This window comes from Sorex araneus, chromosome X, assembly GCF_027595985.1.
Source record: "Sorex araneus isolate mSorAra2 chromosome X, mSorAra2.pri, whole genome shotgun sequence".
Lineage (NCBI taxonomy): Eukaryota > Metazoa > Chordata > Mammalia > Eulipotyphla > Soricidae > Sorex > Sorex araneus.
Genome location: NC_073313.1, coordinates 346,726,486 through 346,739,702, shown reverse-complemented (window position 1 = coordinate 346,739,702; position 13,217 = coordinate 346,726,486). Strand labels below are relative to the sequence as shown.

At 54.3% G+C, this 13,217-nt stretch overlaps 1 protein-coding gene across 6 annotated transcripts in view; it reads right to left on the bottom strand.

The window, feature by feature from the left end:
* Positions 1 to 9,938, bottom strand: part of LPIN1 (lipin 1) — a 158,187-nt gene extending 148,249 nt beyond the window's left edge. For all 6 annotated transcript variants that reach the window (XM_055120998.1, XM_055121000.1, XM_055120999.1 and 3 more), the window contains exon 1: positions 9,833 to 9,938. In XM_055120998.1, coding sequence (XP_054976973.1) covers positions 9,833 to 9,913 — 81 coding nt within the window. In that variant the 5' untranslated portion in view covers positions 9,914 to 9,938. The remainder of the gene's footprint in view (positions 1 to 9,832) is intronic.
* Between the last annotated feature and the right edge of the window lie 3,279 nt (positions 9,939 to 13,217).

Genomic DNA, 13,217 nt, shown 5'->3' with positions numbered 1-13,217 from the left:
GCTCGGAGGACCAAATGGGATGCTGGAGATCTTGACTGCATGTAAGGCAAACGCCTTACCTGCTAGACTCTCACTCTAGCCCCGACCCCTTGTTTAAGACCACCCCTTCCTCCCATCTTGTGCTCATATAATCTCACCCTGCTTTATTCTGTTGTTCCCTCCCATACTTAGCCCATTTGCTTGTTCATGTTTTGCTGCTTCTCCGCTCCCACTTCCCCCCGCCCAGGAGAGCAGGAGTGTCTGTTTTGGTGGTCCTTCCATCTCCAGTGCCTACAAGGATGCCAGCCACACAATGGGAATTCCACAAATGTCAATGACTGGAGAGGACAACTGAATGAAAAAAATCAGTGCTTTTTGATTACTTTTGATTGGGTGACCACAGATGATTGACATAGGTTCTTGATGTCAAGAAGGGAAGGGAAGACAGGTGGGAAGAAGAGAAGAGACTAAGGCATCATCTACTATTCTACTCATTTCTTTTTTTTTTTTTTTTTTTTTTTTTTTTTTTGCTTTTTTTGGGTCACACCCAGCGATGCTCAGGGGTTACTCCTGGCTTTGCACTCAGGAATTGCTCCTGGCAGTGCTTGGGGGACCATATGGGATGCCGGGGATCGAACCCAGGTCGGCCGCGTGCAAGGCAAACACCCTACCCGCTGTGCTATCGCTCCGGCCCCATATTCTACTCATTTCATTAAAGGAAGATATGTTCTTTCCGAACCGCCAAACACCTTTGGCACCAACACAGGATAAACCACATGAGCAAATTCATACCAATATACCAACAACCTGGCTCTAGTCTCATTCTCCAGGGTGCTCCCATAAAAGCACCAATGTGTGCCCTGCAACCTTAGCCCTCAGCCCTGCATCACAATACCTCCTTGAACAGAAACTCAGGAGGGGGCATGGCAGGCACTGCCGCAGGTGTGCTGCTCCCCCCATCCTCATTCCTGGTGCAGGGAGAGGTGGGGAGTCCACGTCCAGGTGCCGGTTCCCTTCCAGGGCCACTGTCGGATCAGCAGGAGCCAGTGTGACCTGGACCTGCAACTTCCCAGCTGGACAGAACACGCGGAATTCTTGGGGACTGTCTGCTTCCCTCAAAGCCTTTCTTTCTAAAGACCTCACCAAAGCTCAGAGCAGCTGCATTCGACCCAGTTTTAAAGATAAAGAGTCTGTGGCTCAGAGAGGCTCAGAACAAATTGGCAGAGGTGGAAAGGAGACGACAGAGGGGCATAGATCACAGCGTACACTTGTTGGGGGTGTTCCTGCCCCCCCCACCTTCTATGTGATGTTCAGGAAAGAGTGGAGAGAAGCATATGCCCGTGTCTTTCCCAAAGCATATTTCTGTGTCTAATCCAAAGCCCTTAAACTTGGGGCTGGAGATAGTACTGCAGGTAGGGAGGGCACTTGCTTGGCATGTGGCTGACTCGGGTTAAATCCCTGGCACCCCACAGGGTCCCCAGTGCACTGCCAACAGTCATCCCTGAGCACAGAGCCAGGAGTAAGCCTAGAACATAGGCGGGTGTAAAACAAGCAGTCAGACTTCACTTCTTTCTCCTGTCTCAGCCTCTAGTCTCACCCCTTTACTCCAGGCCCATCTGTCACACGCAGAACAAGACTTTCTGACTGCAGGTTGGCATCCTGTCCTCACGGCTGGAAACAGAGCCAGTCCAGACCTCTTGCCTCCTGATCCACGGTTGTGCATTGTTCATCTCAGAACACAAATCTCAGACACGCTGTATGCCATAGGATACTAATTATTTCCATGTTGTGCTTAGCTAGTTGGCTCTCATTTCAATTCCAGCCCATCTGCTTTTTCAACAAGCCCCACGAAGCCTAGAGGAGGCTGAGCAGATACTCACAAGTTCAACTACGTTGGCAGGGTTTTCCAGAGTTTGTAAATGCTTTAATTCGGGTCCCTCTTACGAGTCCTTCAACCAGGCAGAGAGATGGAATCTTTTAGGGCTGAGACTTTATCCAAGGTCATATAACTAGGCATTTGGGATGCCAAGTCTATAACCCTGGCTCCTAGATCCTGAATGCCACAGAGCACTGTCTCCTAGAAGCATTTGCATAGACATAATTATATATTTTTTCGTGGCCATGAGTGAAGCCCTTATCCTCAACATTTATTTATTTATTTATTTATTTTGCTTTTTGGATCACACCCAGAGATGCTCAGGGGTTACTCCTGGCTCTGCACTCAGGAATTATTCCTGGTGGTGCTTGGGGGACCATATGGGATGCTGGGGATTGAACCCGGGTCGGTTACTTGTAAAGCAAACACCCTACTCATTGTATTATCACTCTGGCCCCCTCAACATTCTTCTAAATGCAATCAAGTAGCTAGACTCTTGGGAAAATAAACAAGAAAAATAAAGGAAAACAGTCATTAAAAATATTTTATTGTGGGCGCTGGAGCTATCGGTAGAGCACTTGCTCGCACCAATCTGGGTTTGATCCCCTGCACTCCACATGAGCCCCAATCCTGTCATAAGTGGTCCCTGAATGAAAGAGCCAGGAGTAAAGTCTGAGCACCATGAGGGGGTGGCCCCAGAACAAAACAAAAATATTATTGTGGAAGTGATAACACCTACACACATATAGATGAATAAAGCTGAACTCCTAAAATTCCACGAAATTTTTTTTCTTTTTTGGTCACACCTGGCAATGCACAGGGGTCACTCCTGGCTCTGCACTCAGGAATTACCCCTGGCGGTGCTCAGGGGATCATATGGGATGCTGGGAATTGAACCCGGGTTGGCCGCGTGCAAGGCAAACGCCCTACCCGCTGTGCTATTGCTCCAGCCCCTCCACGAAATTTTAAATCAATAACCTGATAAGTTGTTTTCTCCAGAAATTATATCTTTCTTGGAAAATAGTCATTTCAGCCAGGCTGGCAGTTCCCCTGGATGTTTTCTCTCTGGCGAGTAGTTCGCGGGGGATGTTGAGTCAGAAGGTAAAGACCTGCAGTTCCTCACGGTCGCACTTCCTAGGCTGGCCACATATTTCACTTCATGTCACTAGAGAGCACATGGGTAAAAGGCCTAATCTTTCTCAGGGTTGGGATGGGCTACCTCCCCCCCACCTCCCTGTACTTCCGGAATCCCTGGCAGTCACATCCACACCCCAAAGCAGCCACCAAAGGAAAAGCTACTCCAGCCTTACTGTCCCAATAAAAACATTGAACGCCCTGGACAAACACCATGACCTCTTAGCACCTGTATCACAAACTATAATGCACAAAAGGGAAAAGGGAAGAGAGAGAGAGAGAGAGAGAGAGAGAAGGAAAGTTACTCCCATAGCGAGAGGTTGGCGGGTGGTGGTTGGGAAACAGGGAACATTGGTGGTGGGAAACGTACACTAGTGGAGGGATCATTGTATGACTGAAACCCAATTATGAACAGTTTTGTAATGGTCTATCTCACAGATATTTAATTTTAAAACATTTTTAAAAATGGAATGTGGAGTTCATGCTCGATTCAATCAGCTTAATCGATGGCTAGATAAATAGCAGTACTCCTATTTTTTTTAAAAAAAGGAAAAAGATAAAGATCTAATACTGATTCCAAACATCCTTGGGGCTTTATGGCTTTAAATTCACGGAGCCCTCACAAAATCTGTTTTGCAGATGAGGACATGCCGCTCTGAAAGGTCACTCACCAGTTAGCCAGCAAGAGAGCTGGGCTCCGTGCCCGGACAGGGAAGCTATTCAATCTACTCCCTTCAGTTCTTGCTGGCAACCGGCTCAGGCAGTGTGATTGAGGAGCAGAGGACCCCAAGTACTCTTTTCACACAAAACTCCGGCTTCTGGCACTGGTTCTCGGTCTTAGTCTTCATATGACAAACCTCATCTCTGTACAAAGCACCGCCGCATCAAGCTGGGCCAGAAGGCTGGAGGGACTGGGGCTGGGGCAAGAGTAAAGCAGCCCCATGTGACTGCTGAGGCTTCCGGAAGTACAGGGAGGCCTTGCACATGGCTGACCCGAGTTCCATCTGGGTCTGCCAGGAATGATTCCTGAGCACAGAGTCAGGAGTAACCCCTGAGCCTCACCAGGTGTGGCCCCAAAATAAACCCCCTCCCCAGCAAAGCTCGAAGGGACTGCAACCCTACAGTCTACACAGCAGGGGGAAGCACCTCTGGGAGCCAGATAGGGGTAGGGGATAGCTCCCAACCTAGCACCTGTGCTACCCCCAGCTAGGAGGATCACCCCATTCAGAGCAAAACCAATTACATCAGGACAATGGGTAGAAGACTGACAGGCTCAAGCCAAGGCGGCTGTGTGTTAGGGGCTCGGTGGGGTGGGGGCTGCTGAGATGGAGACTCCCTCTACGCCCTGGGGTGATCCATGGGTCACAGCTCCATGGGAGAAAGGAAACAGTGGAAAAGTCCTAGGATGTGGCAGGCTGGGAGCTAGAGGCAGAGCTGAATGCGGAACAAAAGTCAGAAGTTACCTCACACGAGGATGCATCAGGCACTAACTCAAATCTCACGATCACTGTGGCAGCCTTTTTAAATTATTTTTTTATTGAATCACCATGAGCTACAGTTACAAAATGTTTATGTTTGAGTTTCAGTCACACAATGATCAAACACCCATCCCTGCGCCAGTGCACATTTTCCACCACCAATGTCCCCAGTGTCCCTCCCCCTTCCCCTTGTGGCAGCCCTTGAAGGATGAGTAGGGCTGTGATTCTGAAGAATGGGATGGATTTGCGGTATCTGTGCAAGAAGCAGAAAGTTTTCCCACAGCTCTGAGAGAGAAATCCCAAGGGGAATGGCGAAGGATTCCAATAGACTCAACAATCAGTGGTTATGCTCTTGTGCCATTTAGTCACACTGAGTCAGCATATTCATCCACTTTTTGGTCACTGGAGATCAAAAGTGCAAGACAAGCTCTCCATCCCTGAGTGACATCCCCCAACTTCATCCTAACTTCTTGTCATTGAAGTCCCATTACTTTATGAGTAGCTGTGTGTCATGGCAGAGACCACCTCCAGGGGGAGCTCTAGGCCTCCCACCCTTTCACCTGAAGGCGAGATCAAGGGAGGAGCCTGGATGCACAATTTCTCTGGCCAGGGAGGAAAACAGGGGTTTCAGGTGACAGGGGGTGGGGGGGCGCGCGGCGTTGGAGTTCACGTGTCTGCCCACACCACTCTCGGGCATGGGTGCAGAGGTGGCTGAAGAAAGGGACTCAGGAGGGTGATGTCCACCTCTGTCCAGGTGTTGCCAGGGTCCAGGCCACAGTCAAGTCTCAGAGCACAGGAGCTGGAGCAGGCAGAACTGGGTCCAAACACTCACCTCCTGGATTTAGAGAAGCGTAACTGCCCAGTGTCTCCCAAGACAGCACGCAAGGGGCTAGAGAGACAGGACAGCAGGAAGGACGCTTGCCTTGCACACGGCTGGCCCCGGTTTGACCCCCGGCACTGCCTATGGAGTCTTGTACCCCACCAAGAGTGATCCCTGAGCACAGAGAGAGGAGAAGGCCTGAACTATGCCATGTGGCCCAGAAACCCAAACCAAACAATCACAGGGCTCAGCTGTGGCATATGACACAGCAGGAGAGAACTGAGCTGAGAGAACGCGGGTGGGAGTTTTTGAGAGGTCTTGAATACTGAGCTTAAATGTCTGGTTAAAGAGTAAACTCGAGATCCTCAGGGGTTAGTGCGTTTCCTCCTCGCAGAGCTGCCACTAAAACTACCAGTGCCAGGGTTAACGAATTCAATTCCGCTTCCCTGGGTTATTTACCTATGAACAACAGCCTTTCTATGAGCTACAACCTTTCTTTTTCTCCCCCTCCCCCACCCCATGCCCAATTTAATGGTTTTATTTTTCTTAGCTGCTGCATTCAGAGATGTTCGTTCCAATGAGAGCAAATGGAACGTCAGGGACTAGTTTGTTTTTCATGAATATTTCCGAGTGCAGCAGCTATGTGTACCTGGGTCAAGAACTCAACATGAGGAACGACTTGGCGCCAGAAGTGCGCAGGAGGAAGAGAGCAGCGTGGAACACCTTCAAGAGCGTTGAAGAAGTGATACGAGTGATTCTTCTTAGCTACCATGTACCAAATGCGGCACCATTGGAAAGGACGAGTAAAGAGAAGCTTCTAAAATCTCAGGGCTAGAATGAATGAAGACGTTACTGAGACCACTCAAGAAAATCGACGATCAATGAGATGATGATGATGATAATGATGATGATGATGATCACTCAAGAAAATCGACGATCAATGAGATGATGATGATGATAATGATGATGATGATGATGATGATGATGATGATGAGCTACCATGTACCAGCGGCACCTATGGATATGTGTTATTGGGTACAATAAGCCCCATTTTGCAGGTGACAAAAGTAAGACTCCAGGGAACCCAAACTTGTAAGATGGAGACATGAGAGGCAGAAGAGATGGTACCATGGGAAGGGCACTTGCCTTGCAGCCAATCGACCCCAGTTTGATCCCTGGCATCCCATATGGTCCCCAGAGCCCCGACAGGAGTGATCCCTGAGCACAGAGCCAGGAGTGAGTTTTGAGCACCACCAGGTGTGTCCCCCAAACCTCCAATAAATAAATAGTGAAATAATAATCAAATACAACAGGGGCTTGAGTTCAGGTCCTGAAGACTCCTGTTCCCCCCTACACACACACACACACACACACACACACACACACACACACACACACGCTCCCACCCACACACCATCCCTCTGGGTCGCACATCTTTGACTGTTTGCTTCCACAGGTCATGGAGGGGCCGGCTGAGGAGAAAGGAAACCCCAAGCGGCCTGTGGCACCAACCCTGGAGGCTTAGCTGTAGGGAACGCCTTGTCCTCTCAAGGCCCCGCCCTCACCCCGCCGCACCTCCCACCTGGCCCCCTGCACTGCTGGGTGAAACCCTACTCTTCCCTGACGCTGGCTCAGGGCCAGCTTCCTGGTCACGCCTTCCCCGGCCCCTCCTGGCCTGTGCCTGCGCCCGGCCAGATGCCACCCCGCCCTTTCACAGGTGGTGCCCCCTGGGCTGTCCGAGGTGGGACCCAGGCCTCTACAGGGGGGCTCTGCACACCCCCGGAGGGTCTGAAGCCCGTCCAGGACACGCAGGGACTGTCATCAGCCCAAGGCTATCAGGTGTCTCAGAGGCTGCCCGGCTGCCAGAGGATGGCGGGGCCGCCAGTACCCGTCCCGGCACAGCCAGCCCGGCCAGGCTGCCCGCCTTGGCAGCTGCGGCTCAGGCACTGCCTTCGGCCTTCCCTTCCCAAGTGCTCCGCACGGGTGCCAGGCCTCTGGGACGGCATCGGCCGCCCTTCCCCGCTCTGCCTTCCTGTTCGCTGCTTCCCCGATTGGGCCTGAACCTACTCTGTCCTCCAAGGCCCAATCCAGGACCCCGCCCGCCCCCTTCTCTGGCTCCATCTGTGGGCGAGGCCTCCCCGATTTTCCTTGCGGTGCTCAGGCGGCCCTTCTCTGTGCTCCATCCCCTCCCTGTGATACAGCAGGTCAGACAGATCCTTCCAGAAGCAGCACCAGCCCAAGCCAAATTCTTGCTCCCTGGAACCCGTCAGCCCATCTGCGCTACAGCTCCGGCCTGGCAGCCCCTGCTGGGGCCCACCCAGAACCAGAACCATCTATGCCACCAGCACAGGCGCCAGAGCCCTGTGGGCCATGGAGGAGCTGCCGAGGGGGCTAAACCGGGCTTTGGAGCAAAACGCTGCCCCGGCAACGGGGCGTGGAAGGGGGCGGGGCTAGGGGAGGCCCAGGTGGGCAGGAACCCTTTCTGGGACCTCACTGAAGCGTCACCCCTGTGACAGTGGCTCGGGGATGTTGTCGCGCTTCTATTTTAATTTTGCTCTAGATCCTAAGTTAGTTTAGTGACAAGTGAGTTTGCCCATCCGGGCAGGGGAAGTGAGGGCTGTGCAGACCACAGAAGCAGGAAAACTACTGGCAGGGCTTCCCTCTGGGGGCGCCTGCAGGACTGGGGCTCAAAGTGGCCCCAGGGGTCCCCCTGGCCAGCTTCCTGTCTCCCTTAACACCAGCCCTCAGCTGCCACTGCCAAGACCTTTATCCCTTGCCTCAGCTTTTCCAGCTGTGAGATGAGAGATCTGTGTGCGTGTGTGTGTGTGTGTGTGTGTGTGTGTGAGAGAGAGAGAGAGAGAGAGAGAGAGAGAGAGAGAGAGAGAGAGAGAGAGAGAGAGAGAGAGAGAGAGAGAGACGAGGGAGGCGGGGCTTAAGGAAACAAGACCCCAGAGAATGAGACGCACAACTCAGAGTTGGGGAGATGTGGGGGTCCTGGGGGGATCTTCCTGGGAGTTCAGTGTGGCTCCTCGGTCAGCAGGGGGCCATGACAGCGCCAAGACATCCCAGAACGGCACAAGACACGGAGGTCTATCTGCCAAGCACAGCACAAGAATCTCACAGGCATGTAGCACTTGCCTTGCATGCGTGATGCCCTGAATATGATCCTGGCACTGTGTGGTCCCCCGACCCCACCCGAAGTACTGCCGGGCAGAGCCCTGGTAGCCCCTGAGGACCACAGGCCCCTAACCGTCGGGCCCACCTCACCATCATGGAATATCTCCAGGAGTAGCCCCAGCATTGTGCCCCCCCCCACGGGACCCCACCAAACCAAATAAATCTGAGACCATCACGATAGTGCAGCAGGTAGGGCATTTGCCTTGCATGAGGCCAACTCCGGTTCCACCCCCAGCACCCTAGAGAGTCCCCCAAGCCCTGCCAGTGAGCACAGAGCCAAGAGTAATTCCTGAGCTTACTCCTTTATGGGTGTGGCCCCAAACCAAAGCCAACCGAACAAATGTGGTCTATTGAATCCGAGTGGGGGTGCTAATTGGCGCTGCATTTGCCAGGGGGTGGGACAGGCCCCTTTCTGGCACGGGCTGTAGAGGGGGTCTCTTGTGAAGTCCAGAGTGAGGCTTCTCCTAGCACCACACACTGTGGACACAGTTTCTCAGGGCTGGCAGAGACAGGACACGCTCCAGGCCCCTCCCCCATTCTTCCTCAGCCCCCCCCCAGTGCACTGCAGACTGTGCACACAGCAAGCCCCCCCTCCCCCAGCAGAGCCTTTTGCCACTGAAGGGACAAGGCCACACTATGGAGGAACTAAAGTGACAAGACACGGATGCGTTGGGGGACCTGAGCAAATGTGACAGCCTGGACCCAAACTCCCAGAAAGGCTGAGGCCCCCAGGGCCTGCGCAGCTGAGGGTCCAGACAGCAGCTTGGCTGGACCAGGGCTGGGAGCGGGGGACACTGTCTTCACCACAGCCGACCCTCCCCACCCCCGCCCTGCACCTTTGGACGGAGGAGCCCAGCATGAATCCTAGTCCCAACTCGGCTCGCAATGCCCAAGCCCCTCGCCTCCACCTGCTGTTGCGACTGCGTTTAACCAAGTCTTGGGGTCTGGGCTCAGTTTCAGGAAAGGCCGGACAGGAAAGAGTCGGACGGCACAGCCCCCAGGTGGACAGGGGCTGGAGGGCACATCCCACACATGTGCATCGAGGTCTTCCGGACTCTTCAGTGACAGCCCCAGGTGAGGGTGCAAGGGTGCACCCCAGCCTAGTGCCCTACACCCCGCAAGCAAGGAACCCGGTCCCTGACTTCAGCATCGAAACCATCATGACGGATTCTCTATCCAGGCTCCGGAAAACGTTTCTCCCTCGGGGACAAGCTCTCACCCTCCCGTAGCTGCGGCCATAATCCGAGCAGTCAGTCCCCCTGTGGGGCTTGAGAGGCTCGGAGAGAGTCCGAAACGAGATTCCCGGGCACCCAGGATCCCTCCCGGGCTGGGGCGGCAGCACACGGATGGCCTGACGCAGTCCCTTACCCATGACCAAGGGGACTCCGGGCTGCTTTTGTCCTGTGGGGTCTCCCAGCTGGAGCCGCAGGTGCCCTCCTGCTCCTCCATGGCCCACTGGCGGGATAGTGACAGCCTCCTCCCTGGTGGCCCCAGAGGAATGTCTCCCAAGCCACCCAGTGGCTGGTGAAGACAGCCCAGAGGCTGGGAGGCCGGGCTGGGGACACTAAGCCCAGGGCCTCCGGCTTCCCTTTACGCCCCAGGAGCCCCGCCAAGTCACAAGAGCAGAGTGTTGAATTGCAAATCCTCTCCCACCTGGGGAGTGGCTAACAAACAACACAGACACCCCCTGATCCCTAGGATGCAGAGACCCAGCAGACTCCAGTTCCCAGGGACGGATGGCCTGCGGGGACACCAGATGGGGGGCCTGAACCCTGTGGCTCCACAGCTGGGCACACCTCTTCCTGCCTCTGGCACCAACTAGGGAGGACCGTGGAGGGAGACTCAGAGGGGCTCTCCACCGCCCCCCCCCCACAACGGTGGCACAGCACTGAAGGACAGATAGGTGGGCGCAGAGAGAGGTAGGAGAGTGGACAAGGCGTTTGTTTGCCTTGCATGTGACTGACCCGGGTTCGATCCCTGGCACTCACTATCAGAAGTGATCCCGGAGCAAAGGCCCAGGAGTAAGCCCTGAGCTCTGCTGGGTGTGACTCCCTCTCCCTAAAAAGAAATAAAACAAAGGACAGATCTCACTTTTGAAACCCCACATCGACCTCCGTCCCTAATAATAAATAAAATAAAGGGCAGATTGCACATTTGAACCCCCAAGTTCTGTCTCCCAAGAGGCTGTGGCAGGAGGAGGGGTCGGGGGAGAGAACCCCTTCACTGCTGGGTGCACAGACCCGTTTGCTTCCTACCTTCCTAGTGGCTCCCCCAAAGTGACAGGACTTGCTCTCTGTCCCTCACGGAAGTCCCTGTTCCTCTGAATCCCCTCAGTGGCCCGTGGGTAGTCGGGGAAAGCTGGGCACTGAGACCTCCCTCCCGTGGGCAGCAGCCTCTGCCCCAGCCCCGGTCTGGGCATTTCCCTGAACACCGGGAAGCTAAGCCTTTAAGCCCCTTCTGCCCGGCATTTGCTCAGCACCCTCTAAGGTTACGGAAGAAAATGGTAGCCCGGAGACCTGGCTGTGGGTTACACAATGGGAAGTGGCCAAGCCCAGCATTAGCTAGCGCCCAAGAGAGAATTTGAATCCTGATAGGAGTGGTGGACATGTGGTGGTGGGGGAGGGGGGAGGGGGCTGGACTCTGAAGAATCCAGATTTCATGGTCCTGCCACAGGGCATGAGGCTAGGGGCAGTCCCCTGACAGCCCAGGGGAGAGGGAGGCTGCAGGCTGGGCACAGACACTGTTCGTTTGATGGAAACATCTTTGCCATCTCCCCCAGAGAAAAGGTGACACCCCGGAGCACAGCGGGCCTGAGAAAAAGAGGTTCAAGAGTATGATAAGCAGGCTCTTGACTGTATTCTTTTTTGGGGGGTGGGTGAGGAAGGTTATACCCTGAGGTGCTCAGGGCTTACTCTTGGCTCGGTGCTCAGGGATCGCCCCTAGCAGTGCTCAAAGGATCAGAATAAGGATTGAGTCCTGGTTGGCTCCCTGCAAGGCGAATGCCCCCCCGCCCCTGCTGTATCTCTCCAGCTCCTGGCTTACCTTTCCTGCCCCCCGGGTGCTGTTCCTCCTCCTCTGTCTCTGCAATTCAGCATGCTAAGACCTACCACCCTGCACCTCTCCCAACCCTGCTCCACTGGTGGGGGGAAACCACGGCCATTCTCCTCTCTCTCTCTCTCTCTCTCTCTCTCTCTCTCTCTCTCTCTCTCTCTCTCTCTCTCTGTCTCTGTCTCTCTCTCTCTCTCTCTCTCTCTCTCTCTCTCTCTCTCTCTCTCTCTCTCTCTCTCTCTCTCTCTCTCTCTCTCTCTCTCTCTCTCTCTCTCTCTCCTTTCGTCCCTCCACAAGGGCCCTGCCCAAGAATCCGGCGGACTTAAATGCAAGCACACGTGGAAGGTGCCTGGCATCCTCACAAGGCACAAGGCAATGGGTACATAGTCACGACCCAAACGGCCTGGTGGCTTCCAGGGGTGATGCCTCCAGCACAGATCACATCTGTGGGGTGCTTCAGGGCCCTGGCATCACTGCTGAAAAGCAAAGCACCAGGGAGGGCCTGGTGGACTCAGCCTTGGAACCCATGCCCCCCCACCCCCACGCCTGCGAAATCACCACCAGTCCAATGCCCCGAATGGTTCAGTGTCAGGGAGAAAACAAACACTTCCAGACACTTCCACAGCGCGGTGCCACTGGCACTCTTGCTATTTTTAATCCACCCCGTCGAGATATTTTAAGAACCCTCCTGACCAACAAGTGATAAGATTGCCAGTGATGACGGGGGTAGGGTTTAGCACCGAACCAGAACTCGGGAGGAGACCCAGGGTGGGCTCTTGCCGTGAGAACTCTGCATTCTGCTCAGGCTCCCCCACAGGCCCTGTGGGTCAGTGCTTTGAATAGGAAAGTGCTGCCGTGGCACCTGGGACGTCAGGAAGGGGATTATGAGGCAGGGGTGTGGTGCTCCCCACTGCATCGTGCGTGCGTGAGTGCGTGTGTCCACAGGAGGCAGGGCCGCCAGCTGACGTGGGTCCTGCTAAGTTGGCTGGGAGCCCTCGCTGCTGTAGCTGGCGTACCTAGGAATGGGGACGCCTTCACTGGCTTCCCTGAAGCTCTGCGTGGTGGTTAAATCTCACAGCCTGAGTCACCCAACACCTGGGCTCCCTCTGACGCAGCCAGCGGGGTGAGGCTGGGGGTCAGGGCTGCTGGCTCAGCCTGTAAGAGCCGTCCTGTCCTTATCTGGGGGAAAAAAAGAGGGATTAAACACAGAACCTCTTCCTCCTAGGGTGGTTGTAGGGATACTTAAGGTTGTACACAGAGACTCCTTGGCACACATAGGACCGTCAGAGCCTCAAAAAGCAGAAGTGAATCCTTAGAGGTCAGTACTGATAGCTTCACTATACAAGTACTACGTGCTTCTGGTGTTTTGCTTTTTCAAATTTAATAATAATAATTAATAATAGTGAAGTGGAGGGGGCTTTCCCGATGGTGTGCCCAAGGAGCCGCTTTGGAGAGCCTCCAGGCCAACTGTTCAATGTGAGGGCCGGAAGATGCAGTGCTGTTTTGGGATTTCCAGGCCACCCCTGCAGTGCTAGGTGGGTAACATGGGGTGCTGGCAGCCAGCCTGTAGGTGGCACATGCCCTTAGCAGCTACCTCTCGGGCCACGCCACTACTCTTCCTGTTGGAATTCATCAATTTCACACACTCCCCATTGTTTCTAAGATACAGCGTCCAAGGACTCCTCGCTGCCCCAAATGAGCACAG